The 25,602-nt window shown below is 36.0% G+C and overlaps 3 protein-coding genes and 1 pseudogene across 4 annotated transcripts; all 4 read left to right on the top strand.

Annotated features, from left to right (window-relative positions):
- The first annotated feature begins 784 nt into the window (after nt 1–784).
- On the top strand, nt 785–24,889 carry LOC124450643 (chitotriosidase-1-like). 2 transcript variants are annotated; one of them, XM_047001286.1, is made up of 5 exons: nt 785–851; nt 21,204–21,483; nt 21,938–22,385; nt 22,933–23,274; nt 23,509–24,889. In XM_047001286.1, the coding sequence occupies exons 2-5, from the start codon at nt 21,232–21,234 to the stop codon at nt 24,144–24,146; spliced, it is 1,680 nt and encodes a 559-aa protein (XP_046857242.1). In that variant the 5' UTR covers nt 785–851; nt 21,204–21,231; the 3' UTR covers nt 24,147–24,889. The 2 variants fall into 2 exon arrangements, with proteins under 2 accessions (XP_046857242.1, XP_046857241.1); XM_047001285.1 differs by lacking the exon at nt 785–851 and adding an exon at nt 21,065–21,136.
- On the top strand, nt 965–3,644 carry LOC124452275 (annotated as a pseudogene).
- LOC124450646 lies at nt 4,479–9,384 on the top strand. The gene is made up of 3 exons (XM_047001289.1): nt 4,479–5,118; nt 7,734–7,950; nt 8,094–9,384. The coding sequence occupies exons 1-3, from the start codon at nt 4,626–4,628 to the stop codon at nt 8,602–8,604; spliced, it is 1,221 nt and encodes a 406-aa protein (XP_046857245.1). The 5' UTR covers nt 4,479–4,625; the 3' UTR covers nt 8,605–9,384.
- On the top strand, nt 15,459–19,951 carry LOC124450645. The gene is made up of 3 exons (XM_047001288.1): nt 15,459–16,105; nt 18,925–19,141; nt 19,285–19,951. The coding sequence occupies exons 1-3, from the start codon at nt 15,463–15,465 to the stop codon at nt 19,793–19,795; spliced, it is 1,371 nt and encodes a 456-aa protein (XP_046857244.1). The 5' UTR covers nt 15,459–15,462; the 3' UTR covers nt 19,796–19,951.
- Nucleotides 24,890–25,602: the final 713 nt, after the last annotated feature.

Below are 25,602 nucleotides of genomic sequence, written 5' to 3'. Positions count from 1 at the left end.
CGAACTAAAATAGAACCCTCTTGGTGCCAGTGAAATTTACCTGACAGTTTTGACACGTCAACTCTTCATACTCTTTCTTTGTACTTTTTGTGTAGGAAATGAAATAGAATTCAATTCAGTCTGAACACAGTTTCGAATAAAAGCGAAACAGTGCTGTTTTAATGGTATCATGGTGATAACATAAATGAAAAATTTGAGTATACAAGAAGTATTTTTCGGATTATGTTTCGTTTTCAGACCTGCAAATTCACACGGTTTATCGCACTGCTTAAGTGTTTACACAGTTTCTGCTTTCTACGAAACTTTCTCGATCAAGTCAATGTTCATGACGACAAAGTTTAGGAAATGAGAACATCCTCGTCATATCTTTGCTCACTAATATTTCCCAACACTGCCTCAAATAATAAGGTCTCTTGCTTCTATATTGAATTTAGATCAAAAGCTATCTGCTTTCCACTGTCTTATCAAGTTTTCCTCTAAAATCTTCAGTTTTGTTGAGAGAAAAAATTGCGATCTTATTATTTTATATTAATGAAACCGTCATCTTGTCAAGGTTCGTGAACCAAACTCCTAAATACGGACATCGCAACACGTCTATTGTCATGACAGTAACCAACTTTTTTTAAACAGCTTTTCCCTACAGGTTTTTCAAACAAAACTGTCTAGAAAACAAGTTGCTGTATTCAAACTAGGATCGATTTGAACAAAACACCAGAAATACAAAACAAACAATCTTTTATAAACGAATAACTTGCAGAGAAAAAGTCATTCTTTACTGATCACAGAAGCTCAGAAAAGCAGTGCCATACAAGATTGAAAGAAGATAGTTCAAGAAGGCAGAAGAAATTCGAGTATGTTCATCGATATCTGTGAAATCTGTAACACCTATAGACCGTTGTAATTTTTCATTTTCAATAGATTGTGGGAGCAATCTTTGACCAAAAATGACCTTTCTCTTTGTTTTGATGATTACCCTGTCAGCATCTTTGGCAAGCGCTGAGAAAATTGTTAGAGTGTGTTACTACACAAACTGGGCACAGTATCGAACAAGTCCAATGGAATACTTTCCAGAAAATGTAGATGTTTCATTATGTACCCATATTATTTATGCTTTTGCAAAGATTGAAAACCACGAATTGAAAAGTATTGAATGGAACGACGATAAAATGTTTAAGAAATTCAGAGAAATTCAACAGGTGAGTTATAGTACACTAAAGGATGGCATGTTGGTATTGAACGAGGTTGGAGAGAACAATGTCTTTTCTAAATCTAATTGCTAGAATTCAAGGATAAACCAGCGACTGTCGCTGAAGCCATATTCACTTAAATATTTAACCTTCCTTTTAAACGAAACAGGCTTCAATATATAGTTTGGCTATGAAATCTAGTCTTGTGAACTAAACCCAAAATCAGAACGAGTTTCAAGAAGAAAGATTGGTCACTTGTGGACTAAAAAGACCCGAAAAATATCTAGAACTATTTGCAACGATCCACCTGACAACTGTGACAAACAGCGTTAACTACCAGTTTTCAATTGTGTTGTTTGCTTTAGGGCAGACGGGGCACGAAAATCAAAAGCCGCAGATATGATTTGCCCTTCGCAAATTTTCGCATCAACACTAAATCATGCTAGTTGTTTTATATTTGTAGGCATATCCATCACTTAAGTTATTGTTGGCAGTTGGAGTCTGGAACCACGAGGCAGGTGCCATAAGCAGATTTTCCAACATGGTAAGTACACCAGAAACGAGACTGATATTTATCGAGTCTGCAATTAAATTCCTTCGACGAATTGGCTTCGATGGTCTTGACTTGGATTGGGAATACCCAGCGCATAGAGGTAATTCCCCGCCTGAAGATAGAGAGAGGTTCAGCTTACTTGTCGAAGAGCTCGTGGAAGCGTTCGCACAGGAATCGGAACTCTCCGGAAACGACCGACTATACCTTACAGCTGCAGTGGCAGCGCCCCTACTGAAAAAGTTACCAAGGCATATGAAGTGGCACGAATCAGCAAGAGCTTGGATTGGATCAATCTGATGACGTATGATTTGCATGGTAGTTGGGAGAAAATTACTGGACACCACACAGCAATGACAGGTATTGGAACATAATTCTAAGTTCTCATCATATTTTTAAAATGAATTACGATTGGCTTGAGGCAAATAAATTCCCACTCTTTGATGACCTACGTATTTTCAAATGAGTGCTATAATTCCATTCACCAGATTTCCTACTATTCCCATTTCGGAAACCAGCTTATGTCGAAATATTATTCATGTTCATCTTTCAGGCGATGATAAACTGATCGTAACAGATTCAGTTTAAATATTATTCATGTTCATCCTTCAGGTGATGATAAACTGACCGTACCAGATTCAGTTAAAAACTGGATAGAGAATGGAATGCCAGCCAACAAGATTGCGTTGGGAATGGGCCTCTATGGACGGGCGTTCAAACTAGTCTCAGCATCTAATCACGACATTGGTTCCGAAGCAGATGGAGTTCCCGTGAAAGGTCCGTATACAAAAGAAGCAGGCTTTTTGGCCTACTACGAGATTTGCTCTGACAAATCTTTGACGACCGTCGAAGAAAGCTCGGCTGGTGCATCGTACGCATACGCTGATGATGTATGGATTGGTTACGACACACCGAATAGTCTGCAAAGTAAAGTCGACTTAATCAAACAAGAAGGTAAGCATTTTACATAAACGAAAATCATTAAACCCAAAACCACACATCAGATGATTTCTACACAAGACAGTACCTGAAGATAATCTCGTAAGTTTGTCGTAAGGCTATAAGTAAGGTCAACACCATATGCACAATTATTTTGAACATTCGACTCCAACATGAACAGTAGAGAGACTTAATTAGAGATTTTAATGAGATGTAAATTATGGCAAAATAAATCGGCGATTTCGTTAGGTCTTCGAGGCGCGATGTTCTGGTCCCTCGATTTGGATGATTTCACAGGAAAATGTGGCGAGAAGAACCCATTGCTCACAAAGGTGACGAAGGAATTAGAAGGAGGGGTGTTTGTAGATTCTGAAGAGAAACCTACAGAGATGACTACAGACACGCCACCCAATGAAACATCAACTCCGAGTGAGGCAGTTGATACGACGCCTGTTGCCATATCACCCGGGGGGTCAAAAATAAAACCCGGATCATGTAAAGCGGTTGGGGAGTGGGCAGGTGATGACGGAATGGATGAATGGTGCAACAATAACTGCATCAGAGGATATTGTCCTAAAACTCGTTGTGTTTGTGAGTATGTCGATGGATTAAACACCATAAAAAACTTTCATCGTAAAGTTATCAATGCTGGATCAATTCAGAGTGAAGATGGATACAATGGAATCGCTCAAAATGACGTGTCCAATGACCAGTTGCACAACCTACAAAAGGAGAGTCAACGAGCGAAATTCAGAGAACACGAAGGTCGTAGATTGAATAATGATGAACAAGATATATACGATGCTGAACACGTGGTTTTAAACAAGGATAATAAATTAAATGGTCATGGATTGAACGAGGCACAAGAGGATATATACGATGCTTAACACGTGGTTTTAAAGAAGGGTAGTAAATTACATGTTTGTAAATGTAGATCGTCCAGGTTGGTATATCTTCAGATGACTACCGCTGACGGGTAATAAAAAGATGGCAGACTATCAATTACAGATAATAAATTAGATGGTCATGGATTGAACAAGGCACAAGAGGATATATATGGTGGTGAGGCTAAGAACGGAAGTAATACATTCAATCAAAAAAATGAAGGGGGAAATGGCGAGAGAATAAGTCCTGGGTCTTGCGAAGCAGCCCAACCGGGATTTTTTTCTCGACCGGGAATTTTTTTCTCGCAATAAATTTGCTTTACTGAACTACCATCCGCAAACAGATCGTTTTTCCGAAGAAAAAAGAAACTTGAATATCCAGTTTCATAAAAAGTATTGAGTCGATAACTCGCCTTTTTACTTTTTACGGAGCGAAAAATTTTTTGTCATTTTCATCGATGTTGTTAGTGCTTGAAATACTAAATGGTTGTCGTCTCGATATCAATAATTGAATATCCTTAAAGACTTTAATATGTTTTAAAGGAAAACCGCAGCTTAAGAGCAAATCGACTGTGTATGACAAAAATATATAGTAGCTATAAGATGTTTTCATTCTATATGTAAATTTTTTCGAATAAAAATTCATCCCAACAAATCCTTTTAATTTATTTGAAAAACGTAATAATACTTTTGCACTGAGGATAACGTAGAATTGAAATAAATATAGTTAAAAGATTTTCTTCGTGAAGATGAAACTGAGTAGTAAAATGAATCAAATGAGGTCAAACTAAAGATCTACGATCCGAAAAAATACAAATTGTTTATGAACACGCGAGAAACACGAGTGATCACGAATGACGACGACAAATATTTTTTTGGCTTCAGATATCATTCCAGTTATATTCCAGTAGTAATAGTAGTTTCGTATGGTCACACCTCCATGGGTGTCTCAGTTATATTCCAGTTATATTCCAGTTATATTCAGTTCACTGTGATAAACACGTGTTTCTCAACATTGGTTTGCTTTCTCAACGGAGATTTTTTCTTGACCACCTTTTTTCCGAAATGGCTTTCCTTGAGCAAATCCGTTTCCGTGGATCATCAGATAAACGTGGCTACTCAGTCGATGGCAGATTTTCGGAACGCTCCTCCAAGCCCGTGACAGTCATGAAGTGTATTACACTGGCAGAAAATTTGGAACCTCGCTCATTAAAAGACGAGACTAACTACTTTGGACGTCGTGGCGAAGCCAAGTATTTTTTTGAAGAAGCTGCTAAAGATATTGAAAGAAAACTCAAGCGAAGTGAAAAAGACACAGAAAACGAAAACATTCGCGAAAATGTTGGCGATCGAAGTGTCACGTTGGGTTCTGATGATTTGATCTATTCAAGTACAGACCGTGGTTTATTTTCGTCAATTTTGTTGGCTTATAATAATCATTGGAAACTGCGAACCTCTCCCGAAGATTGGTGGTTTGTTGTCATCAGAAACGTCGCCATCGCCATTGACGAACATTCAAAACATGAAAAAGTACGGAAGATGTTTGTTGAACACAAAGGTTGGCATGTATGAAAATACTCGTGAAGTCCGATTTTAGATATAGTGTTTATAAATGTACAGTACTGCTCTTGTCAAATGAATATTGAACAGGTTTTGGTCATGTGATTGACATGCTTATACGATTTTACATTGATAAATTATTGTTCTAGTTACGCCTCTGGTTTACCAGTAGAAACCATTAATTGAAACCCGACGTTTCGTCTGACAAACGCACGTTATCGCGGATTTCTAAGTTTGAATCAGCTCTTTCTTATATTATATGGTCAATTACCAAACTTCGCAAATCGCCTAAGGTATACAAATGTAATTTTCAGTTGCTATAGCAATTTATCATTGTAAAATCGTATAAACATGTTAATCACATGACAAAGCTGGGGGTAGATGGAACTTGTGTATCTGTCGCGGGTCGCGTGTAAAATGTCGCGGGTATAAAAAGCACTTTTTTGCATGGAAAAGTTTGAAAGAAGCCGTTGTTAAATTCTCGGGAATTCTTTAGTTCTTTTATGCCCACTTGAATGCGCTCTATGAATCAACGTTCTCTGCTGTCAACATTAAAATATATCACCCTTGCTTTGGATATTTAAGATTTGTGTTTGTTATAGCTATCCAAATATAGAAGACGAAACGTTGTTAATAAAAGAGGGATTATTATTAGTTTTTAGGGCAGTTAAAATTCCTATACAATTGAATTTACAGTTCATATAAATTATTAGACATGGTTTATTTGTATGTATAACTTGCACTTTCTCACGATTATAAATTTGCTTTTCTCTAGCAACAATGGGCCATAAGCACTAAAAGATTGTATCCAAGTAAATCTTGAATGGTTAGTGATGCTTGGTATTAATGAAAAGCTAACTATGTTTTCGATCGGGATTAGTGTATATATATTAATATTATATTTGGATACATAGAACAAACACACATTGCTCATGAGTCACGATTTTACGCAACACTAATCAGGTATTTCTGTCGACAACAGAGAACGTGTATCTTAAAGACCCTGGCTCTAAGTGTACTAGTCATAACAAATATCAACCATTAATTCAAGATTTATTTGGATACAATTCATGTAATGGATATAAAACATATTATTGCTAAGTAAAAGAAACTTGCCAGTCGTGCGCAAGGAAAAGTGGAAGCGGTTTTACTTATATAATCTATCCGTAGCTTATGAAATATGATCCTAAACGAAATGTGTTTACAAGTTGAAGTGGATGTACAGAGTTTTCAACGGTGATGTCCCCAAAATTTGCAGCCTCTAACTATAGATTTACATACTGGGTACATTGTGTGTATCATCAGTATAACTTACACTTTCCGTCTTTGGAAAGTTGCGTTTCCCTTATAAATAAAAGTAATTCAATTTCCAATGCATGCAAATTTTTACATTTGGCAATGATTTTCAATAGCTTCTGGGTGTCATGTTAACAACATATCTATAGTTACAGTAACTGCGTAAAAGCACTATTGATTAATGCGCATTTAATGAATACAAGTTTTTTTTTAAATAAACATAATAAGATGTTGAACCATGTTAATTTTAAAAAAACTTGTCGTTTTTACTTAATGCGCAATATCTATAGTTGTTCAGGAGTAATGCCTTGAATGGTTGGCAGTTGGTAAGTGCACAACTATATGCAAAATTATAACAATAAAGTACTTTTAAGTTTAAATCCAACTCATGTATATTTGGATAGGTAAAACAAACACAAACCCTAAATATCCAAACCACCGGTTACATATTTTAATGTTGACAGCAGAGAACGTTGATTCATAGAGCACATTAAAATGGGCATACATAGAAATAAAGAATTCCTTAGAATTTAACATCGACTTCTTTTAAACTTTACCATGCAAAAAAGTGTTTTTATACCTGCAACATTTTACCCGCTAACTGCGACTTCTTACCCGCGACAGTTAGACACACTCCAATGAAACACATAGCACCACCTCTTACTGTTCTCCCTGTCTTTACTTTCTTATGTATGTATGACCACTTGTGCAAGGCCCATTTATGAATGCCGTGCATGTGAAACTGAAGATTTTGATAGATCCATTGGTCACTCATAGTTGTATGGGATGTAAAGCCCTAAGACAGTTTTAAGATTGAAAATTTGGGCAAGTCTTCAATGTTAGTTGGTTGAAAAATACTAGTGAAAGAAATGACATGTCATTTAAAATCTGGTGAGCTTGGGAAATATTTACTGCCCTCCCCCCCCTCCAGAAACTATGGCTCAGATATGCTGTTATGTTTTATTGAATTAAAATACATGGAACGCTACCTGAAGCAAATAATTGAAGCGAAATCTTACATCATACACGCGAGATTTTACCCCAGACACGTAAGATTTTACTCCAGACATGCGAGATTTTACTCCAGAGACGTGAGATTTTACCCCAGACACATGTGTGTATTGTTTCGAGATTCTCTTGAAGAGTAATAATCGATTGACAGCATATGCGTGTCTGGGTTAAAATCACGGCTTCAAAACATTATTGGCATTTTGAATTACAGGTAGCGTTTCATGTATTTTAGTTCAATGGCCTGTTATGAACAAAAGATTTTTGTAAAAACACTTTCATTATTCATGAATTTTAAACAAATTTCAGGTAAGAAAACCTTGGACGTAAAAGTGAATTCTAATAATATCTATGATGTAAACTACTCTTCATTTTTTGATGCCATGTCACATGAAATATCAAAGAATGTCAAAGTTCCTGGTTATATATATCTGATAACTGCTGATTTCTCATCAAGCACACCAGTGCAAAAGATTGTATCGCAAATCGCTTTGATGTCTTCATTACAGGAGTTCTTTACATACAGGTGGCAACTTTTATGTATTTATTCCTGCAACTGGATTTTCACAGTCCTTGCAAAATATGCATGAGACAAATTGGTCACAATTTATACAATGCTTTATGTGATAACATGAATGATGAAACAGTTTCATTTTTATTGTTTTATAGAATGCGTTTAATGTGTGGCATACCAGCTGTTGAAATGCTTGGCACTGAGGAAGATTGGAGGAAACTTATTGGAAAACTAGATGCACTCCAAAATCTTCTTAAACCGATTGAGCATGAGTTGGGAATACCACAAGAATGGTGGAAACTGGCAGAAAATATATTTAAAAAACTGCTGGCAACTTACTGTGGTGAACCTGATTGCGAATGGTGGTCAAAAATTGTCAGCGAAGAAAACTTTGGTTCAGGAAAGCTGCGCTTTGCAGGATGGATCCCACGGTTCATGGAAAAAACAGAATATTCTGTACATAAAAATAGTTTTACAAGTGGACTTGTCACGGTACCGCTAACTCTTTCACATCCGTCAGGTTTAGCTGATGAGGCTGCGTTAGTTGCTGGATGTCTGGGTTATAACATTCACGAGAATGATGACAACATACCATCTGTACAGCCTTATCAAGGATGGTGTCTTATGTTGCCAAAGAATTCACCATTTCGAGCCGAACACCAATGATTGAGCGATTTTAAACAATCTTGCTACGTTTTTGAGACAAAATAAATAATCACTACTCTATTATTATAGACAGCAGAATGTATGAAAAAACTGATGTTATTTAGTCGTTCTACCGACGTAAAATATGAAAAATAAATTATTTTTGAAAATGAACAGGTCGAAGGAGCAGGGGGGGAGAGGTCAACCACACACACACCCAGCAGGATAAACGATTTGTTCACTACTCCCAAACTGAAGAAAATTTCCACTGTATATTTAAACGACAATGGTTAGAGGAGCCTGTTATTTCAGGTGATTGCCTCTACAGAAGCTAGAAGCAATAAGACCAATAAAAATTTGCTGGCGTCACCGAAATCCTGACACGTTGAGGTTGCTCCACAATCGAGAGGAACGTGAATCCCCCGAAAGAACAGTACGCCTCTGGAAGTTAAATCATAAACCTAGTTTTAGAACAGAACAAAGTGAGAATTGCCGAACTAAAATAGAACCCTTTTGGTGCCAGTGGAAGTTACCTGACAGTTTTGACACGTCAACTCTTCATACTCTTTCTTTGTAATTTTTGTGTAGGAAATTAAATAGAATTCAGAGTGAAGACGAATACAATGGAATCGCTCAAAATGACGTCTCCAATGACCAGTTGCACAACCTACTAAAGGAGAGTCAACGAGCGAAATTCAGAGAACACGAAGGTCGTAGATTGAATAATGATAAACAAGATATATACCATGCCTAAAACGCTTTTTTAAACAAGAGTAATAAATTAAATGGTCATGGTTTGAACGAGGCACAAGAGGATATATACGATGCTTAACACGTGGTTTTAAACAAGGGTAATAAATTAGATGGTCATGGTTTGAACGAGGCACAAGAGGATATATACGATGCTTAACACGTTGTTTTAAACAAGGGTAATAAATTACAAGATTGTAAATGTAGATCGTCCAGGTTGGTATATCTTCAGATGACTACCGCTGACAGGTAATAAAAAGATGGCAGACTGTCAATTACCAATGAACTCTACAACAACTGGAAGGCTAACTCATTATAAACAAACCTAGACTTTTTTGAAGCCACTTAGAAGCTGATTTGCCGCTTCGCGTATATCTCGCGTGGACTGTTTTATTTGCGTGACGGATTGTTTTGCAAAAACTGCTAACTTGGAAATAGAATGCTAGCCTAAATGCTTTATTTTTTTCAAAACCGTTAGCAAAATTTGGTTATTAATGTGTTAAGATGCATTGTGGACGTTCCCAGACATGTTTTGTATACGTAACGCTGTATTATATAAAACACAAAAGGGAGAACTTGCTTCGAAATATGAATTTCTCATTTGTCGTCGAAAGACCAAAAATTTAAGATAAAACTGATAACAGGTAGTCTGTATCTTTGAATGCTGTGCAAAATACACACAATCCACTTAACATAACATGTTTCATAACAATTTTATTGCTTTTAAAGTTAGACTTGCTTTGTAAGAATTTCACATGCTCTTTTTGTAATGTGTGAAAGTGATGATTTGAAATTTTGACTAGTGGGTGATTGTTGGTTTTTGTCATTTACTTCTCCCACTTCTTAAGAACTGGTAGAAGATTAGACATGCATCCATATTTGTGTATTGAGCATTTTATTAGCAAGTTCATGCTTATAAATAAATAGCCAAGTGTACAACATGACAAGTATTGCTAATATAACCTGCTCTACATAAAGGCCAAAAAGCAACCCTCATCCTCAGTGGTTTGAAACAGGGTTTTAAAATAAAGCAAGCAAAGCTATATCATGTATCAAAATTTTATAGTATATCATATTGATTGTAAAATTAGTTTTTTCTTGTAATACAGATGATGATAAATGCATATGTAATATATTAAATTTTAAGATGTGTGTTTAAAATGTTTGGTCATATTTGTGAAAATATATGATGATTCTATAATATTAGACTAATAATCTTTTTCATACTTGTATTACATTACAATTTTTACTTAAGTGTTTCAAAAGTTTGAATATGGAGTGTCAATTGTGTTTTTGTCTTTTTTTAAAGTGGGTTTTGACCCTTTTGTCTCTTTAATGGTGCAATTAATAATAACACAATAATATGGCATGACAGTTTTTTTGAAAACGAACTCAAAATATTTTTTGCTAACTTTTTGAAATATTTTGCAAAGTGTTTTTCTTTTTGTTTACGCTCTGAACTTTCAAAAAGGACTGGGGCGAGCTAATTTTGCACGGAAACACAAAAATTACCGAAAAACAGCGATTTTTGCCCTGACAGCTTCATTTTCACAGATTCAAACAATATTATAAGGCTAGACAAGTGCATTTTACATCCTTTTAATGAAAAAAAACGAGGGGTGTCAGTTTTGTATTCAATTTATAAGGCATGTTTTCACGTGCCAAAACAAAGTTCGCTTTTCATCCTTCTAAAAAGAAGCTTAAACATGTACAAATGTCGTTCAAACTTGTTTTATATTAAAGTCCAAACATTTTTTAAGATTTTTAGACATTAAGCTGGCTTGAAGACCACTGTTTTTTGCAAAAAATTCGGCAATTTCGAAGTGATGTATTTCGCCTCCGTACCTTCAATGGCGGCGCTCATGCAGGCTTCAAAAATGGCGTCCAAGTTAAGGCCAATTTACACTTCTTACGACATGTGTCGCGCGACACTCTGGCTTGTGCAATCTATGGGCACGCGCCATCCGACAGTCAAATAAAGCATTTATAGTAAACGCGACAACCCATGCGACAACCGCGCGAAATCTGCATACAAATTCAAAATTATGTTGACATTTACATCAAGTAGTGCATTGGCAGCATTGTTAAAATTCTTTGTGAATCAAATGAATTCATTTCTGCTAAAATGCTAGACAACCACGACACGCTAATGACAATAGCAGGTATAATTTTTTCGCCAGGATTGCCACTCTTCGAATTTAAACGCTTTTTGGCTTTCGTAAATCGGTCCCGTATTTTCTTCCATTTTTGTCTGCAAACAGCATCATTTGTTTCGAGCTTTTCGCAATTTCCTTCCATGAATTCGTAGTTTTTGTAGGTCTTTATAATCCCTTCTGGACGAGTCTTATATATATGAGGGTATTTCCTAACTTATTCCGCTAATCTTTCTTCGAATGCATCCATGATTTAATATTTTTCCATATTTGAGATAAACATATGCTGAGACAAACACAAATGACTAACCATGTGTTATTAGATAGCCAATTATCTTGCGCGACAATTCGACAAAATGTCTGTAACGTTACAACTTTTTGCGAGGCGCATGTGTGCGACAATACGGTGAAATTAAATGTGTGACTTAATAGCTCAGTGGTCAGAGTACTGCACCGGCTATGAAGCCACTGTGTGACTTCATAGCTCAGTGGTCAGAGTACTGCACCGGCACCGCAGAGGTCATGGGTTCGAATCCCGTTGAGTCACCTGATTTTTTCAGGTCCTGAGACGATTGCTTAAATTGTCCAGCTAAGTGCGAAGATCATATCTCATTTAATTTCAAAAAAACACCGCACTGCATAAAACATTCATAATACGGTGAAATTTTGTCAAATGTTACTTCCGTTTTGGTGATATGACGTCATATCCCTCATGCGACATGGCGCGCGACACTTGTCGCACGAAGTATAAATTAGCCTTTAGCCTTCCAGTTCATTGAGCTCTATAAGACCTGGAGGGGCAAAGGGGCCTGGGCCTCGTGGTCAAAAACATGGCGGTAATGGCGGATTTTGGTGGTCAAAACTTCCACTTTAAAAGTTTTTTTCAATATTCACTCCCTCCTGATTTCTAATACTGTTTGTATGAACGAAAACAAGTGAGAAAAAAAAACCAATTACGATACCGACAGCATATCATGTGAAAATAATGCTTCATCATGGCGCGTGAAAAACACAGTACACACACACATCAAAGTAAAGAAAATCGACGGTAGAGAAACGCATATTTTGGATGTAACATTTAAGTTATTTTATGACATTTTAACCTTTTAAAAGTGAAAATCAAACGGCATTCTTTACTAGACCTGTCAATCTTGTCAAACTTATACATTATTTCATGCTTTTGTGTGTTTGACTGTTTGTCAACAGTTTGGTGCACCTATTTTTCTTGCTTCAAATGGATAAATTTGTGTAAAAATGCTCCTAAGGAAGCGAGAAAATGTTTGCTTCAGTCCTACGACATAAGTCAACTAAAAATTTACCATGGTTAAGTATCATAAGTGTATTGTCATTACCTGATAAATCTACTGAAAACTCATAAAGAAAGTATGTTGAACTAGAACAGCTACAAAAAAGAAAAAAATTCAAAACACCATGACACTGTTGCTTGGTAATTTGTATTTTGTAAACAGCTTGGCAGAATCTTGGATCTATTACTGAACAGAACTACATTAATTTTCCATTGAAATTACAAACTTGGAAACTAAAGTGCATTGGTTTCTCTGACAAAAACACTGTCTATTGCTGCATGAAGGCAAAATAGTTATTTGACAGTGTAGGTGAAGAAATTTATCAAGTTCTATAGATATTATTGTGCATCACTTACAGTTTTGGAATTGTGTAATATATGTCATGAACAAGATATAATTTTTCAAAATGCTAACCCCTTCGAGCACTACTACTCTTCTGTTTTGCTTAAACAACTTACAGCTACCAATACTAATTATTTATATGTACAAACTAACATTTGGGAATTAAATGATAAACAACTTGTTAAATCTTTGTATTTTACATCAAGCCTTTGAATTAGTTCCTTTTATCTCTTGGTAAAAAATATTAATGAAAGACTTACAAATCAAGTTTCTCGAAAATAGTATTTTGTACAAAGAAACTAAATAATTGGAAAGGTCACATGTTGAAGACAGACTTTGCTTCTTTGACTAGGTTGCTTGACCATGAGCAAATTTAAATTTGTTTACAATTTGTTTAAAGAATCCTTTTTATTGATTTCTACTAATTCTTCATAAGACACAAAGAAGCCATCTATTTTGCTTCTTCTACATTCAACTTCATTGTAACCAATGCATCCGATGTGAATTTGTGGATCATCTGGAATCATACCAAGTATGGATTTGATGAGATGAGACAATAATATGTTTAATTTTTCATGCATATTAATGATACAATCATAAGCTACTGTTGAACAAAAATTTCAAGGTAGAAACAAATCTTAGCACATTGTTCAACACACTACTTTTATCTTAGTTTTGAAGTAGTAACCTGTTTACTATAACAATAAATATTTCATTTACAGAAACGCTAAGTAGTACTTTAAAATTGTTTGCATAAATCCAACTTTCCAATCCCATTATAATTGTCTACACTATACAGTCAGTCAAATTGAGCAGGCAAACAGTTTAGTTATTTTTATTATACAACATATACCATAGTTCTCATTAATTTTGCATGGCACTGCATTCAATTTCAACACAACTCTGTTGTAAACTTTCCCTTCATCTTTTCAAAAAAAACATGAACAAATTATGCCCCATTTTTGGGAGGTAAACTCAATTCAAATCAGGATGCAAAAGATGATAGAATCAGGATGATAGAAGATGGATGCAAAACTCGATAAAAATTGACAGCTTCGACACGTCTGGCGAGCGATTAAGTGAAGAACAAACAAGACTGGACCAAAATAACTTCAAATTAAAACTTAGTAGTAGAAACACTCTTCAAGTATCGTGTTAAAAACAAAATAGTAAAACTAATACTGTGCTACTTACCGGAGTCATGAAATGTTTCCTTTTCTGTCGCTATTTCAGCATCCGCAAACCACAGAAGTTGGCAATTTAATAAATAAATTTCAAAAAAGTGTTTATGTTAGGAAAATAAAAAGTTTTGATATTTTCTATACTCGCAATTGTGGTGGTCAAATCAGGGTGGGCGCCAAAAATTTTATTTCATGAGCCCGCGTCTCTCCGCTGACTTTGACCACCAAAATCCGCCATGTTTTTGACCACGCGGCCGCGCGCTAATAATTTATACAAATTTTGTTGACGTTTCCCCTCCAGTTATTATAGAACTCAATGTTCCAGTTGTTGTAGAGTTCACTGTCAATTACAGATAATAGATTAGATCGTCATGGATTGAACAAGGCACAAGAGGATATATACGGTGGTGAGGCAAAGAACGGAAGTAATACATTCAATCAAAAAAATGAAGGGGGAAATGGCGAGAGAATAAGTCCTGGGTCTTGCGAAGCAGCCCAACCGGGATTTTTTTCTCGACCGGGAATTTTTTTCTCGCAATAAATTTGCTTTACTGAACTACCATCCGCAAACAGATCGTTTTTCCGAAGAAAAAAGAAACTTGAATATCCAGTTTCATAAAAAGTATTGAGTGTATAACTCGCATTTTTACTTTTTACAGAGCGATTGTATTTTTCATCGACGTTGATAGTGCTTGAAATACTAAATGGTTGTCATCTCGATATCAATAATTGAATATCCTTAAAGACTTTAATATGTTTTAAAGGAAAACCGCAGCTTAAGAGCAAATCGACTGTGTATGACAAAAATATATAGTAGCTATAAGATGTTTTCATTCTATATGTAAATTTTTTCGAATAAAAATTCATCCCAACAAATCCTTTAAATTTATTTCAAAAACGTAATAATACTTTTGCACTGAGGATAACGTAGAATTGAAATAAATATAGTTAAAAGATTTTCTTCGTGAAGATGAAACTGAGTAGTAAAATGAATCAACTGAGGTCAAACTAAAGATCTACGATCGAAAAAATACAAATTGTTTATGAACACGCGAGAAACACGAGTGATCACGAATGACGACGACAAATATTTTTTTGGCTTCAGATATCATTCCAGCTATATTCCAGTAGTAATAGTAGTTTCGTATGGTCATACCTCCATGGGTGTCTCAGTTATATTCCAGTTATATTCCAGTTATATTCCAGTTATATTCAGTTCACTGTGATAAACACGTTTTCCTCAACTTTGGTTTGCTTTCTCAACGGAGATTTTTTCTCGACCACCTTTTTTCCGAAATGGCTTTCCTTGAGCAAATCCGTTTCCGTGGATCATCAGATAAATGTGGCTACTCAGTCGATGGCAGATTTTCGGAACGCTCCTCCAAGCCCGTGACAGTCATGAAGTGTATTACACTGGCAGAAAATTTGGAACCTCTTTCATTAGAAGACAAGACCTGCGTCTTAGGAAGTCGTGACAAAGCCAAATATATCTTTGAAGAATTTGCTAAAATTTTGGAAAGGAGGCTCAAACGAAATGAAAAAAACACAGAAAACGAAAACATTCGCGAAAATGTTGGCGATCGAAGTGTCACGTTGGGTTCTGATGATTTAATCTATTCAAGTACAGACCGTGGTTTATTTTCCTCGATTTTGTTAGCTTATAATAATCATTGGAAACTGCGAACGTCTCCCGAAGATTGGTGGTTTGTTGTCATCAGAAACGTCGCCATCGCCATTGACAAACATTCAAAACATGAAAATGTACGGAAGATGTTTGTTGAACACAAAGGTTGGCATGTATGAAAATACTTGTAAAGTCCAATTTTAGATATAGTGTTTATAAATGTACAGTACTGCTCTTTTCATATGAATATTGAACAGTTTTGGTCATGTGATTGACATGCTTATACGATTTTATATTGATAAATTATTGTTCTAGTTACGCCTCTGGTTTACCAGTAGAAACCATTAATTGAAACCCGACGTTTCGTCTGACAAACGCACGTTATCGCGGATTTCTAAGTTTGAATCAGCTCTTTCTTATATTATATGGTCAATTACCAAACTTTGCAAATCGCCTAAGGTATACAAATGTAATTTTCAGTTGCTACAGCATTTTATCATTGTAAAATCGTATAAACATGTTATCACATGACAAAGCTGGGGGTGGATGGAGCTTGTGTATCTGTCGCGGGTCGCGTGTAAAATGTCGCGGGTATAAAAAGCACTTTTTTGCATGGAAAAGTTTGAAAGAAGCCGTTGTTAAATTCTCGGGAATTCTTTAGTTCTTTTATGCCCACTTGAATGCGCTCTATGAATCAACGTTCTCCGCTGTCAACATTAAAATATGTCACCCTTGCTTTGGATATTTAAGATTTGTGTTTGTTATAGCTATCCAAATAAAGAAGACGAAGCGTTGTTAATAAAAGAGGAATTATTATTAGTTTTGAGGGCTGTTAAAATTCCTATACAATTGAATTTACAGTTCATATAAATTATTAGATTTGGTTTATTTGTATGTATAACTTGCACTTTCACGATTATAAATTTGCTTTTCTCTAGCAACAAAGGGCCATTAGCACTAAAAGATTGTATCCAAGTAAATCTTGAATGGTTAGTGATGCTTGGTATTAATGAAAAGCTAACTATGTTTTCGATAGTGATTAGTGTATATATATTAGTATTATATTTGGATACATAGAACAAACACACATTGCTCAAGAGTCACGATTTTACGCAACACTAATTGGGATTTCTGTCGACAACAGAGAACCTGAGAACGTGTATCTTATAGACCCTGGCTCTAAGTGTAGTAGTCATCACAAATATCAACCATTAATTCAAGATTTATTTGGATACAATTCATGTAATGGATATAGAACATATTATTGCTAGGTAAAAGAAACTTGCCAGTCGTGCGCAAGGAAAAATGGAAGCGGTTTTACTTATATAATCTATCCATAGCTTATGAAATATGATCCTAAACGAAATGTGTTTACAACTTGAAGTGGATGTACGGAGTTTTCAACGGTAACGTCCCCAAAATTTGCAGCCTCTAATTATAGGATTTACATACTGGGTACATTGTGTGTATCATCAGTATAACTTACACTTTCCGTCTTTGGAAAGTTGCGTTTCCCTTATAACTAAAAGTAATTCAATTTCCAATGCATGCAAATTTTTACATTTGGCAATGCTTTTCAATAGCTTCTGGGTGTCATGTTAACAACATATCTATAGTTACAGTAACTGCGTAAAAGCACTATTGATTAATGCGCATTTAATGAATACAAGTTTTTTTTTAAATAAACATGTTTCAACATCTCATGATGCCATTTTAATATAATAAAGGAGTATTTATTATACTGAAGATGGCATCATAAGATGTTGAAACATGTTAATTTTAAAAAAACTTGTCGTTTTTACTTAATGCGCAATATCTATAGTTGTTCAGGAGTAATTCCTTGAATGGTTGGCAGTTGGTAAGTGCACAACTATATGCAAAATTATAACAATAAAGTACTTTAAAGCTTAAATCCAACACATGTATATTTGGATAGGTATAGCAAACACAAATCTTAAATATCCAAACCACCGGTTACATATTTTAATGTTGACAGCAGAGAACGTTGATTCATAGAACACATTAAAATGGGCATACATAGAAATAAAGAATTCCTGAGAATTTAACATCGACTTCTTTTAAACTTTACCATGCAAAAAAGTGTTTTTATACCTGCAACATTTTACCTGCAACCTGCGACTTTTTACCTGCGACTTTTTACCCGCGACAGTTAGACACACTCTAATGGAACACATTGCACCACCTCTTAATGTTCTTCCTGTCTTCACTTTCTTATGTATGTATGACCACTTGTGCAAGGCCCATTTATGGATGCCGTGCATGTGAAACTGAAGATCTTGATAGATCTACTGTTTACTCATAGTTCTATGGGATGTAAAGCCCCAAGACAGTTTTAAGATTGAAAATTTGGGCAAGTCTTCAATGTTAGTTGGTTGAAAAATACTAGTGAAAGAAATGACATGTCATTTGAAATCTGGTGAACTTGGGAAATAATTACTGCCCTCCCCCCCTCCAGGACTATGGCTCAGATATGCTGTTATGTTTTATTGAATTAAAATACATGGAACGCCATCTGAAGCAAATAATTTAAGCGAAATCTTACATCATACACGCGAGATTTTACCCCAGACACGTGAGATTTTACCCCAGACATGCGAGATTTTACTCCAGACAAGTGAGATTTTACCCCAGACACGTGAGATTTTACCCCAGACACGTGAGATTTACCCCAGACACGCGAGATTTTACTCCAGACACGTGAGATTTTACCCCAGACACGCGAGATTTTACTCAAGACACGTGAGATTTTACCCCAGACACATGTGTGTAGTGTTTCGAGATTCTCTTGAAGAGTAATAATCGATTGATCGCACATGCGTGTCTGGGGTAAAATCACGGCTTCAAAAAATTATTGGCGTTTTGTATTACAGGTAGCGTTTCATGTATTTTAGTTCAATGGCCTGTTATGAACAAAAGATTTTTGTAAACGCACTTTCATTATCTATGAATTTAACAAATTTTAGGCAAGAAAGCATTGAATGTAGAAATGGATTCTAATAACATCTATGATGTAAACTACTCTTCATTTTTTGATGCCATGTCACATGAAATATCGAAGAATGTCAAAGTTCCTGGTTATATTGATCTGATAACTGCTGATTTCTCATCAAGCACACCAGTGCAAAAGATTGTATCGCAAATCACTTTGATGTCTTCATTACAGGAGTTCTTTGAATACAGGTGGCAACTTTTATGTATTTATTTCTGCTACAGGATTTTCACAGTCCTTGCAAAATATGCATAAGACAAATTGGTCACAATGTATACAATACCATATGTGATAACATGAATGATGAAACAGTTTCATTTTTATTGTTTTATAGAACGCGTTTATTCTGTGGCATACCAGCTGTTGAAATGCTTGGCACTGAGGAAGATTGGAGGAAACTTATTGAAAAACTAGATGCACTCCAAAATCTTCTTAAGCCGATTGAGCATGAGTTGTGTTTACCACAAAAATGGTGGAAACTGGCAGAAAATATATTTAAAAAACTGCTTGCAACTTACTGTGGTGAACCTGATTGTGAATGGTGGTCAAAAATTGTCAGCGAAGAAGACTTTGGTTCAGGAAGTTTGTGCTATTATGGATGGATGCCACGGTTCATGGAAAAAGTACCATATTCTGCAGGTATCGATACGTTTACAGGTGGACTTGTCACGGTACCGCTAACTCTTTCACATCCGTCAGGTTTAGCTGATAAGGCTGCGTTAGTTGCTGGATGTCTGGGTCATCAGCTTCACGAGAATGATGACAACATACCATCTGTACAGCCTTATCAAGGATGGTGTCTTATGTTGCCAAAGAATTCACCATTTCGAGCCGAACACCAATGATTGAGCGATTTTGAACAATCTTGCTACGTTTTTAAGACAAATAAAATAATCACTACTCTATTATTATAGACAGCAGAATGTATGAAAAAAAACTGATTTTATTTAGTCGTTCTACCGACGTAAAATATGAAGAAATATATTATTTTTCAAAATGAAGAGGTCGAAAGAGCATGGGGGGGAGGGGGAGAGGTCAACCACCCCCACCCCCAGGTTAAACGATTTGTTCACTACTCCCAAACTGAAGAAAATTTGCATTGTATATTTAAACAACAATGGTTAGAAGAGCCTGTTATTTCAGGTGATTGCCTCTACAGAAGCTACAAGCAATAAGACCAATAAAAATTTGCTGGCGTCACTGAAAGCCTGACACGTTGAGGTTGCTCAACAATCGAGAGGAACGTGAATCCCCCGAAAGAACAGTACGCCTCTGGAAGTTAAATCATAAACCTAGTTTTAGAACAGAACAAAGTGAGAATTGCCGAACTAAAATAGAACCCTTTTGGTGCCAGTGGAATTTACCTGACAGTTTTGACACGTCAACTCTTCATACTCTTTCTTTGTAATTTTTGTGTAGGAAATTAAATAGAATTCAATTCAGTCTGAACACAGTTTCGAATAAAAGCGAGACAGTACTCTTTTAATGGTATCTTGGTGATAACATAAATGAAAAATCAGAGTATACAAAAAGTATTTTCTCGGATTATGTTTCGTTTTCAGAACCTGCAAATTCACACGGTTTATCGCACTCCTTAAGTGTTTACACAGTTTCTGCTTTCTACGAAACTTTCTCGATCAAGTCAATGTTCATTACGACAAAGTTTAGGAAATGGGAACATCCTCGTCATATCTTTGCTCACTAATATTTCCTAACACTACCTCAAATAATAAGGTCTCTTGCTTCTATATTGAATTTAGATCAAAAGCTATCTGCTTTCCACTGTCTTATCAAGTTTTTTTCTAAAATCTTCAGTTTTGTTGAGAGAAAAAATTGCGATCTTACTATTATTTTATATTAATGAAACTGTCGTATTGTCAAGGTTCGTGAACCAAACTCTTAAATACGGACATCGCAACACGTCTATTGTCACAATAAAGTAACCAACTTTTTTTAAACAGCTTTTCCCTACAGGTTTTTCAAACAAAACTGTCTAGAAAACAAGTTGCTGTATTCAAACTAGGATCGATTTGAACAAAACACCAGAAATACAAAACAAACAATCTTTTTATAAACGAATAACTTGCAGAGAAAAAGTCATTCTTTACTGATCACAGAAGCTCAGAAAAGCAGTGCCATAATACAAGATTGAAAGAAGATAGTTCAATAAGACAGAAGAAATTCAAGTATGTTCATCGATATCTGTGAAATCTGTAACACCTATAGACCGTTGTAATTTTTCATTTTCAATAGATTGTGCGGTAGCCATCTTTGACCAAAAATGACCTTTCTCTATGTTTTGATGATTACCCTGTCAGCATCTTTGGCAAGCGCTGAGAAAATTGTTAGAGTGTGTTACTACACAAACTGGGCACAGTATCGAACAAGTCCAATGGAATACTTTCCAGAAAATGTAGATGTTTCATTATGTACCCATATTATTTATGCTTTTGCGAAGATTGAAAACCACGAATTGAAAAGTATTGAATGGAACGACGATAAAATGTTTAAGAAATTCAGAGAAATTCAACAGGTGAGTTACAGTACACTAAAGGATGGCATGTGGGTAATGAACGAGGTTGGAGAGAACAATGTCTTCTCTAAATCTAATTGCTAGAATTCAAGGATAAACCAGCGACTGTCGCTGAAGCCATATTCACTTAAATATTTAACCTTCCTTTTAAACGAAACAGGCTTCAATATATAGTTTGGCTATGAAATCTAGTCTTGTGAACTAAACCCAAAATCAGAACGAGTTTCAAGAAGAAAGATTGGTCACTTGTGGACTAAAAAGACCCGCAAAATATCTAGAACTATTTGCAACGATCCACCTGACAACTGTGACAAACAGTGTTAACTACCAGTTTTCAATTGTGTTGTTTGCTTTAGGGCAGACGGGGCACGAAAATCAAAAGCCGCAGATATGATTTGCACTTCGCAAATTTTCGCATCAACACTAAATCATGCTAGTTGTTTTATATTTGTAGGCATATCCATCACTTAAGTTATTGTTGGCAGTTGGAGGCTGGAACCACGAGGCAGGTGCCATAAGCAGATTTTCCAACATGGTAAGTACACCAGAAACGAGACTGATATTTATCGAGTCTGCAATTAAATTCCTTCGACGAATTGGCTTCGATGGTCTTGACTTGGATTGGGAATACCCAGCGCATAGAGGTAATTCCCCGCCTGAAGATAGAGAGAGGTTCAGCTTACTTGTCGAAGAGCTCGTGGAAGCGTTCGCACAGGAATCGGAACTCTCCGGAAACGACCGACTATACCTTACAGCTGCAGTGGCAGCCGCCCCTACTGAAAAAGTTACCAAGGCATATGAAGTGGCACGAATCAGCAAGAGCTTGGATTGGATCAATCTGATGACGTATGATTTGCATGGTAGTTGGGAGAAAATTACTGGACACCACACAGCAATGACAGGTATTGGAACATAATTCTAAGTTCTCATCATATTTTTAAAATGAATTACGATTGGCTTGAGGCAAATAAATTCCCACTCTTTGATGACCTACGTATTTTCAAATGAGTGCTATCATTCCATTCACCAGATTTCCTACTATTCCCATTTCGGAAACCAGCTTATGTCGAAATATTATTCATGTTCATCTTTCAGGCGATGATAAGCTGACCGCAACAGATTCAGTTCAAATATTATACATGTTCATCTTTCAGGCGATGATAAACTGACCGTAACAGATTCAGTTCAAATATTATTCATGTTCATCTTTCAGGCGATGATAAACTGACCGTAACAGATTCAGTTCAAATATTATTCATGTTCATCTTTCAGGCGATGATAAACTGACCGTAACAGATTCAGTTCAAATATTATACATGTTCATCTTTCAGGCGATGATAAACTGACCGTAACAGATTCAGTTCAAATATTATTCATGTTCATCTTTCAGGCGATGATAAACTGACCGTAACAGATTCAGTTTAAATATTATTCATGTTCATCTTTCAGGTGATGATAAACTGACCGTACCAGATTCAGTTAAAAACTGGATAGAGAATGGAATGCCAGCTAACAAGATTGCGTTGGGAATGGGCCTCTATGGACGGGCGTTCAAACTAGTCTCAGCATCTAATCACGACATTGGTTCCGAAGCAGATGGAGTTCCCGTGAAAGGTCCGTATACAAAAGAAGCAGGCTTTTTGGCCTACTACGAGATTTGCTCTGACAAATCTTTGACGACCGTCGAAGAAAGCTCGGCTGGTGCATCGTACGCATACGCTGATGATGTATGGATTGGTTACGACACACCGAATAGTCTGCAAAGTAAAGTCGACTTAATCAAACAAGAAGGTAAGCATTTTACATAAATGAAAATCATTAAAACCAAAACCACAAATCAGATGATTTCTACACAAGACAGTACCTGACGATAATCTCGTAAGTTTGTCGTAAGGCTATATGTAAAGTCAACACCATATGCACAATTATTTTGAACATTCGACTCCAACATGAACAGTAGAGAGACTTTATTAGAGATTTTAATGAGATGTAAATTATGGCAAAATAAATCGGCGATTTCGTTAGGTCTTCGAGGCGCGATGTTCTGGTCCCTCGATTTGGATGATTTCACAGGAAAATGTGGAGAGAAGAACCCATTGCTCACAAAGGTGACGAAGGAATTAGAAGGAGGGGTGTATGTAGATTCTGAAGAGAAACCTACAGAGATGACTACTGACACGCCACCTAATGAAACATCAACTCCGAGTGAGGCAGTTGATACGACGCCTGTTGCCATATCACCCGAGGGGTCAAAAATAAAACCCGGATCGTGTAAAGCGGTGGGGGAGTGGGCAGGTGATGACGGAATGGATGAATGGTGCAACAATAACTGCATCAGAGGATATTGTCCTAAAACTCGTTGTGTTTGTGAGTATGTCGATGGATTAAACACCATAAAAAACTTTCATCGTAAAGTTATCAATGCCGGATCAATTCAGAGTGAAGATGGATACAATGGAATCGCTCAAAATGACGTGTCCAATGACCAGTTGCATAACCTACAAAAGGAGAGTCAACGAGCGAAATTCAGAGAACACGAAGGTCGTAGATTGAATAATGATGAACAAGATATATACGATGCTGAACACGTGGTTTTAAACAAGGATAATAAATTAGATGGTCATGGATTGAACGAGGCACAAGAGGATATATACGATGCTTAACACGTGGTTTTAAAGAAGGGTAGTAAATTACATGTTTGTAAATGTAGATCGTCCAGGTTGGTATATCTTCAGATGACTACCGCTGACAGGTAATAAAAAGATGGCAGACTATTAAAAGACTATTAATTACAGGTAATAAATTAGATGGTCATGGATTGAACAAGGCACAAGAGGATATATACGGTGGTGAGGCTAAGAACGGAAGTAATACGTTCAATCAAAAAAATGAAGGGGGAAATGGCGAGAGAATAAGTCCTGGGTCTTGCGAAGCAGCCCAACCGGGATTTTTTTCTCGACCGGGAATTTTTTTCTCACAATAAATTTGCTTTACTGAACTACCATCCGCAAACAGATCGTTTTTCCGAAGAAAAAAGAAACTTGAATATCCAGTTTCATAAAAAGTATTGAGTCGATAACTCGCATTTTAACTTTTTACGGAGCGAAAAATTTTTTGTCATTTTCATCGATGTTGATAGTGCTTTAAATACTAAATGGTTGTCGTCTCGATACCAATAATGGAATATCCTTAAAGACTTTAATATGTTTTAAAGGAAAACCGCAGCGTAAGAGCAAATCGACTGTATATGACAAAAATATATAGTAGCTATAAGATGTTTTCATTCTATAGGTAAATTTTTTGGAATAAAAATTCATACCAACAAATCCTTTAAATTTATTTGAAAAACGTAATAATACTTTTGCACTGAGGATAACGTTGAATTGAAATAAATATAGTTAAAAGATTTTCTTCGTGAAGATGAAACTGAGTAGTAAAATGAATCAACTGAGGTCAAACTAAAGATCTACGATCCGAAAAAATACAAATTGTTTATGAACACGCGAGAAACACGAGTGATCACGAATGACGACGACAAATATTTTTTGGCTTCAATTTTTGGCTTCAGATATCATTCCAGTTATTTAGAGCTCAGTATTTAAATATCATTCCAGTTATTTAAATACTGAGCTCACTGTGATAAACACGTGTTTCTCAATTTTGGTTTGCTTTCTCAACGGAGATTTTTTCTTGACCAAATTTTTTCCGAAATGGCTTTCCTTAAGAAACTCCGTTTCCGTAGATCATCAGATAAACGTGGCTACTCAGTCGATGGCAGATTTTCGGAACGCTTCTCCAAGCCCGTGACAGTCATGAAGTGTATTACACTGGCAGAACTTTTGGAACCTCTTTCATTAAAAGACGAGACTAACGACTTAGGACGTCGTGGCGAAGCCAAGTATTTTTTTGAAGAAGTTGCTAAAAATTTTGAAAGGAAGCTCAAACGAAGTGAAAAAGACACAGAAAACGAAAACATTCGCGAAAATGTTGGCGATCGAAGTGTCACGTTGGGTTCTGACAAGGGTTGTCAAAAATTAATTGAGTTTCAATTAATTGCAATTATTTGTAACCAATTAATTGATTGGACAAAGCATCAATTAAAATTAATTGATTGGGCGC

The sequence above is a fragment of the Xenia sp. Carnegie-2017 genome, unplaced genomic scaffold (genome assembly GCF_021976095.1).
Source record: "Xenia sp. Carnegie-2017 unplaced genomic scaffold, XeniaSp_v1 HiC_scaffold_24, whole genome shotgun sequence".
In the NCBI taxonomy this organism is placed as follows: domain Eukaryota; kingdom Metazoa; phylum Cnidaria; class Anthozoa; order Malacalcyonacea; family Xeniidae; genus Xenia; species Xenia sp. Carnegie-2017.
The sequence above is the reverse complement of the archived record's forward strand: the minus strand, read 5'-3'. Positions and strand labels throughout refer to the sequence as shown.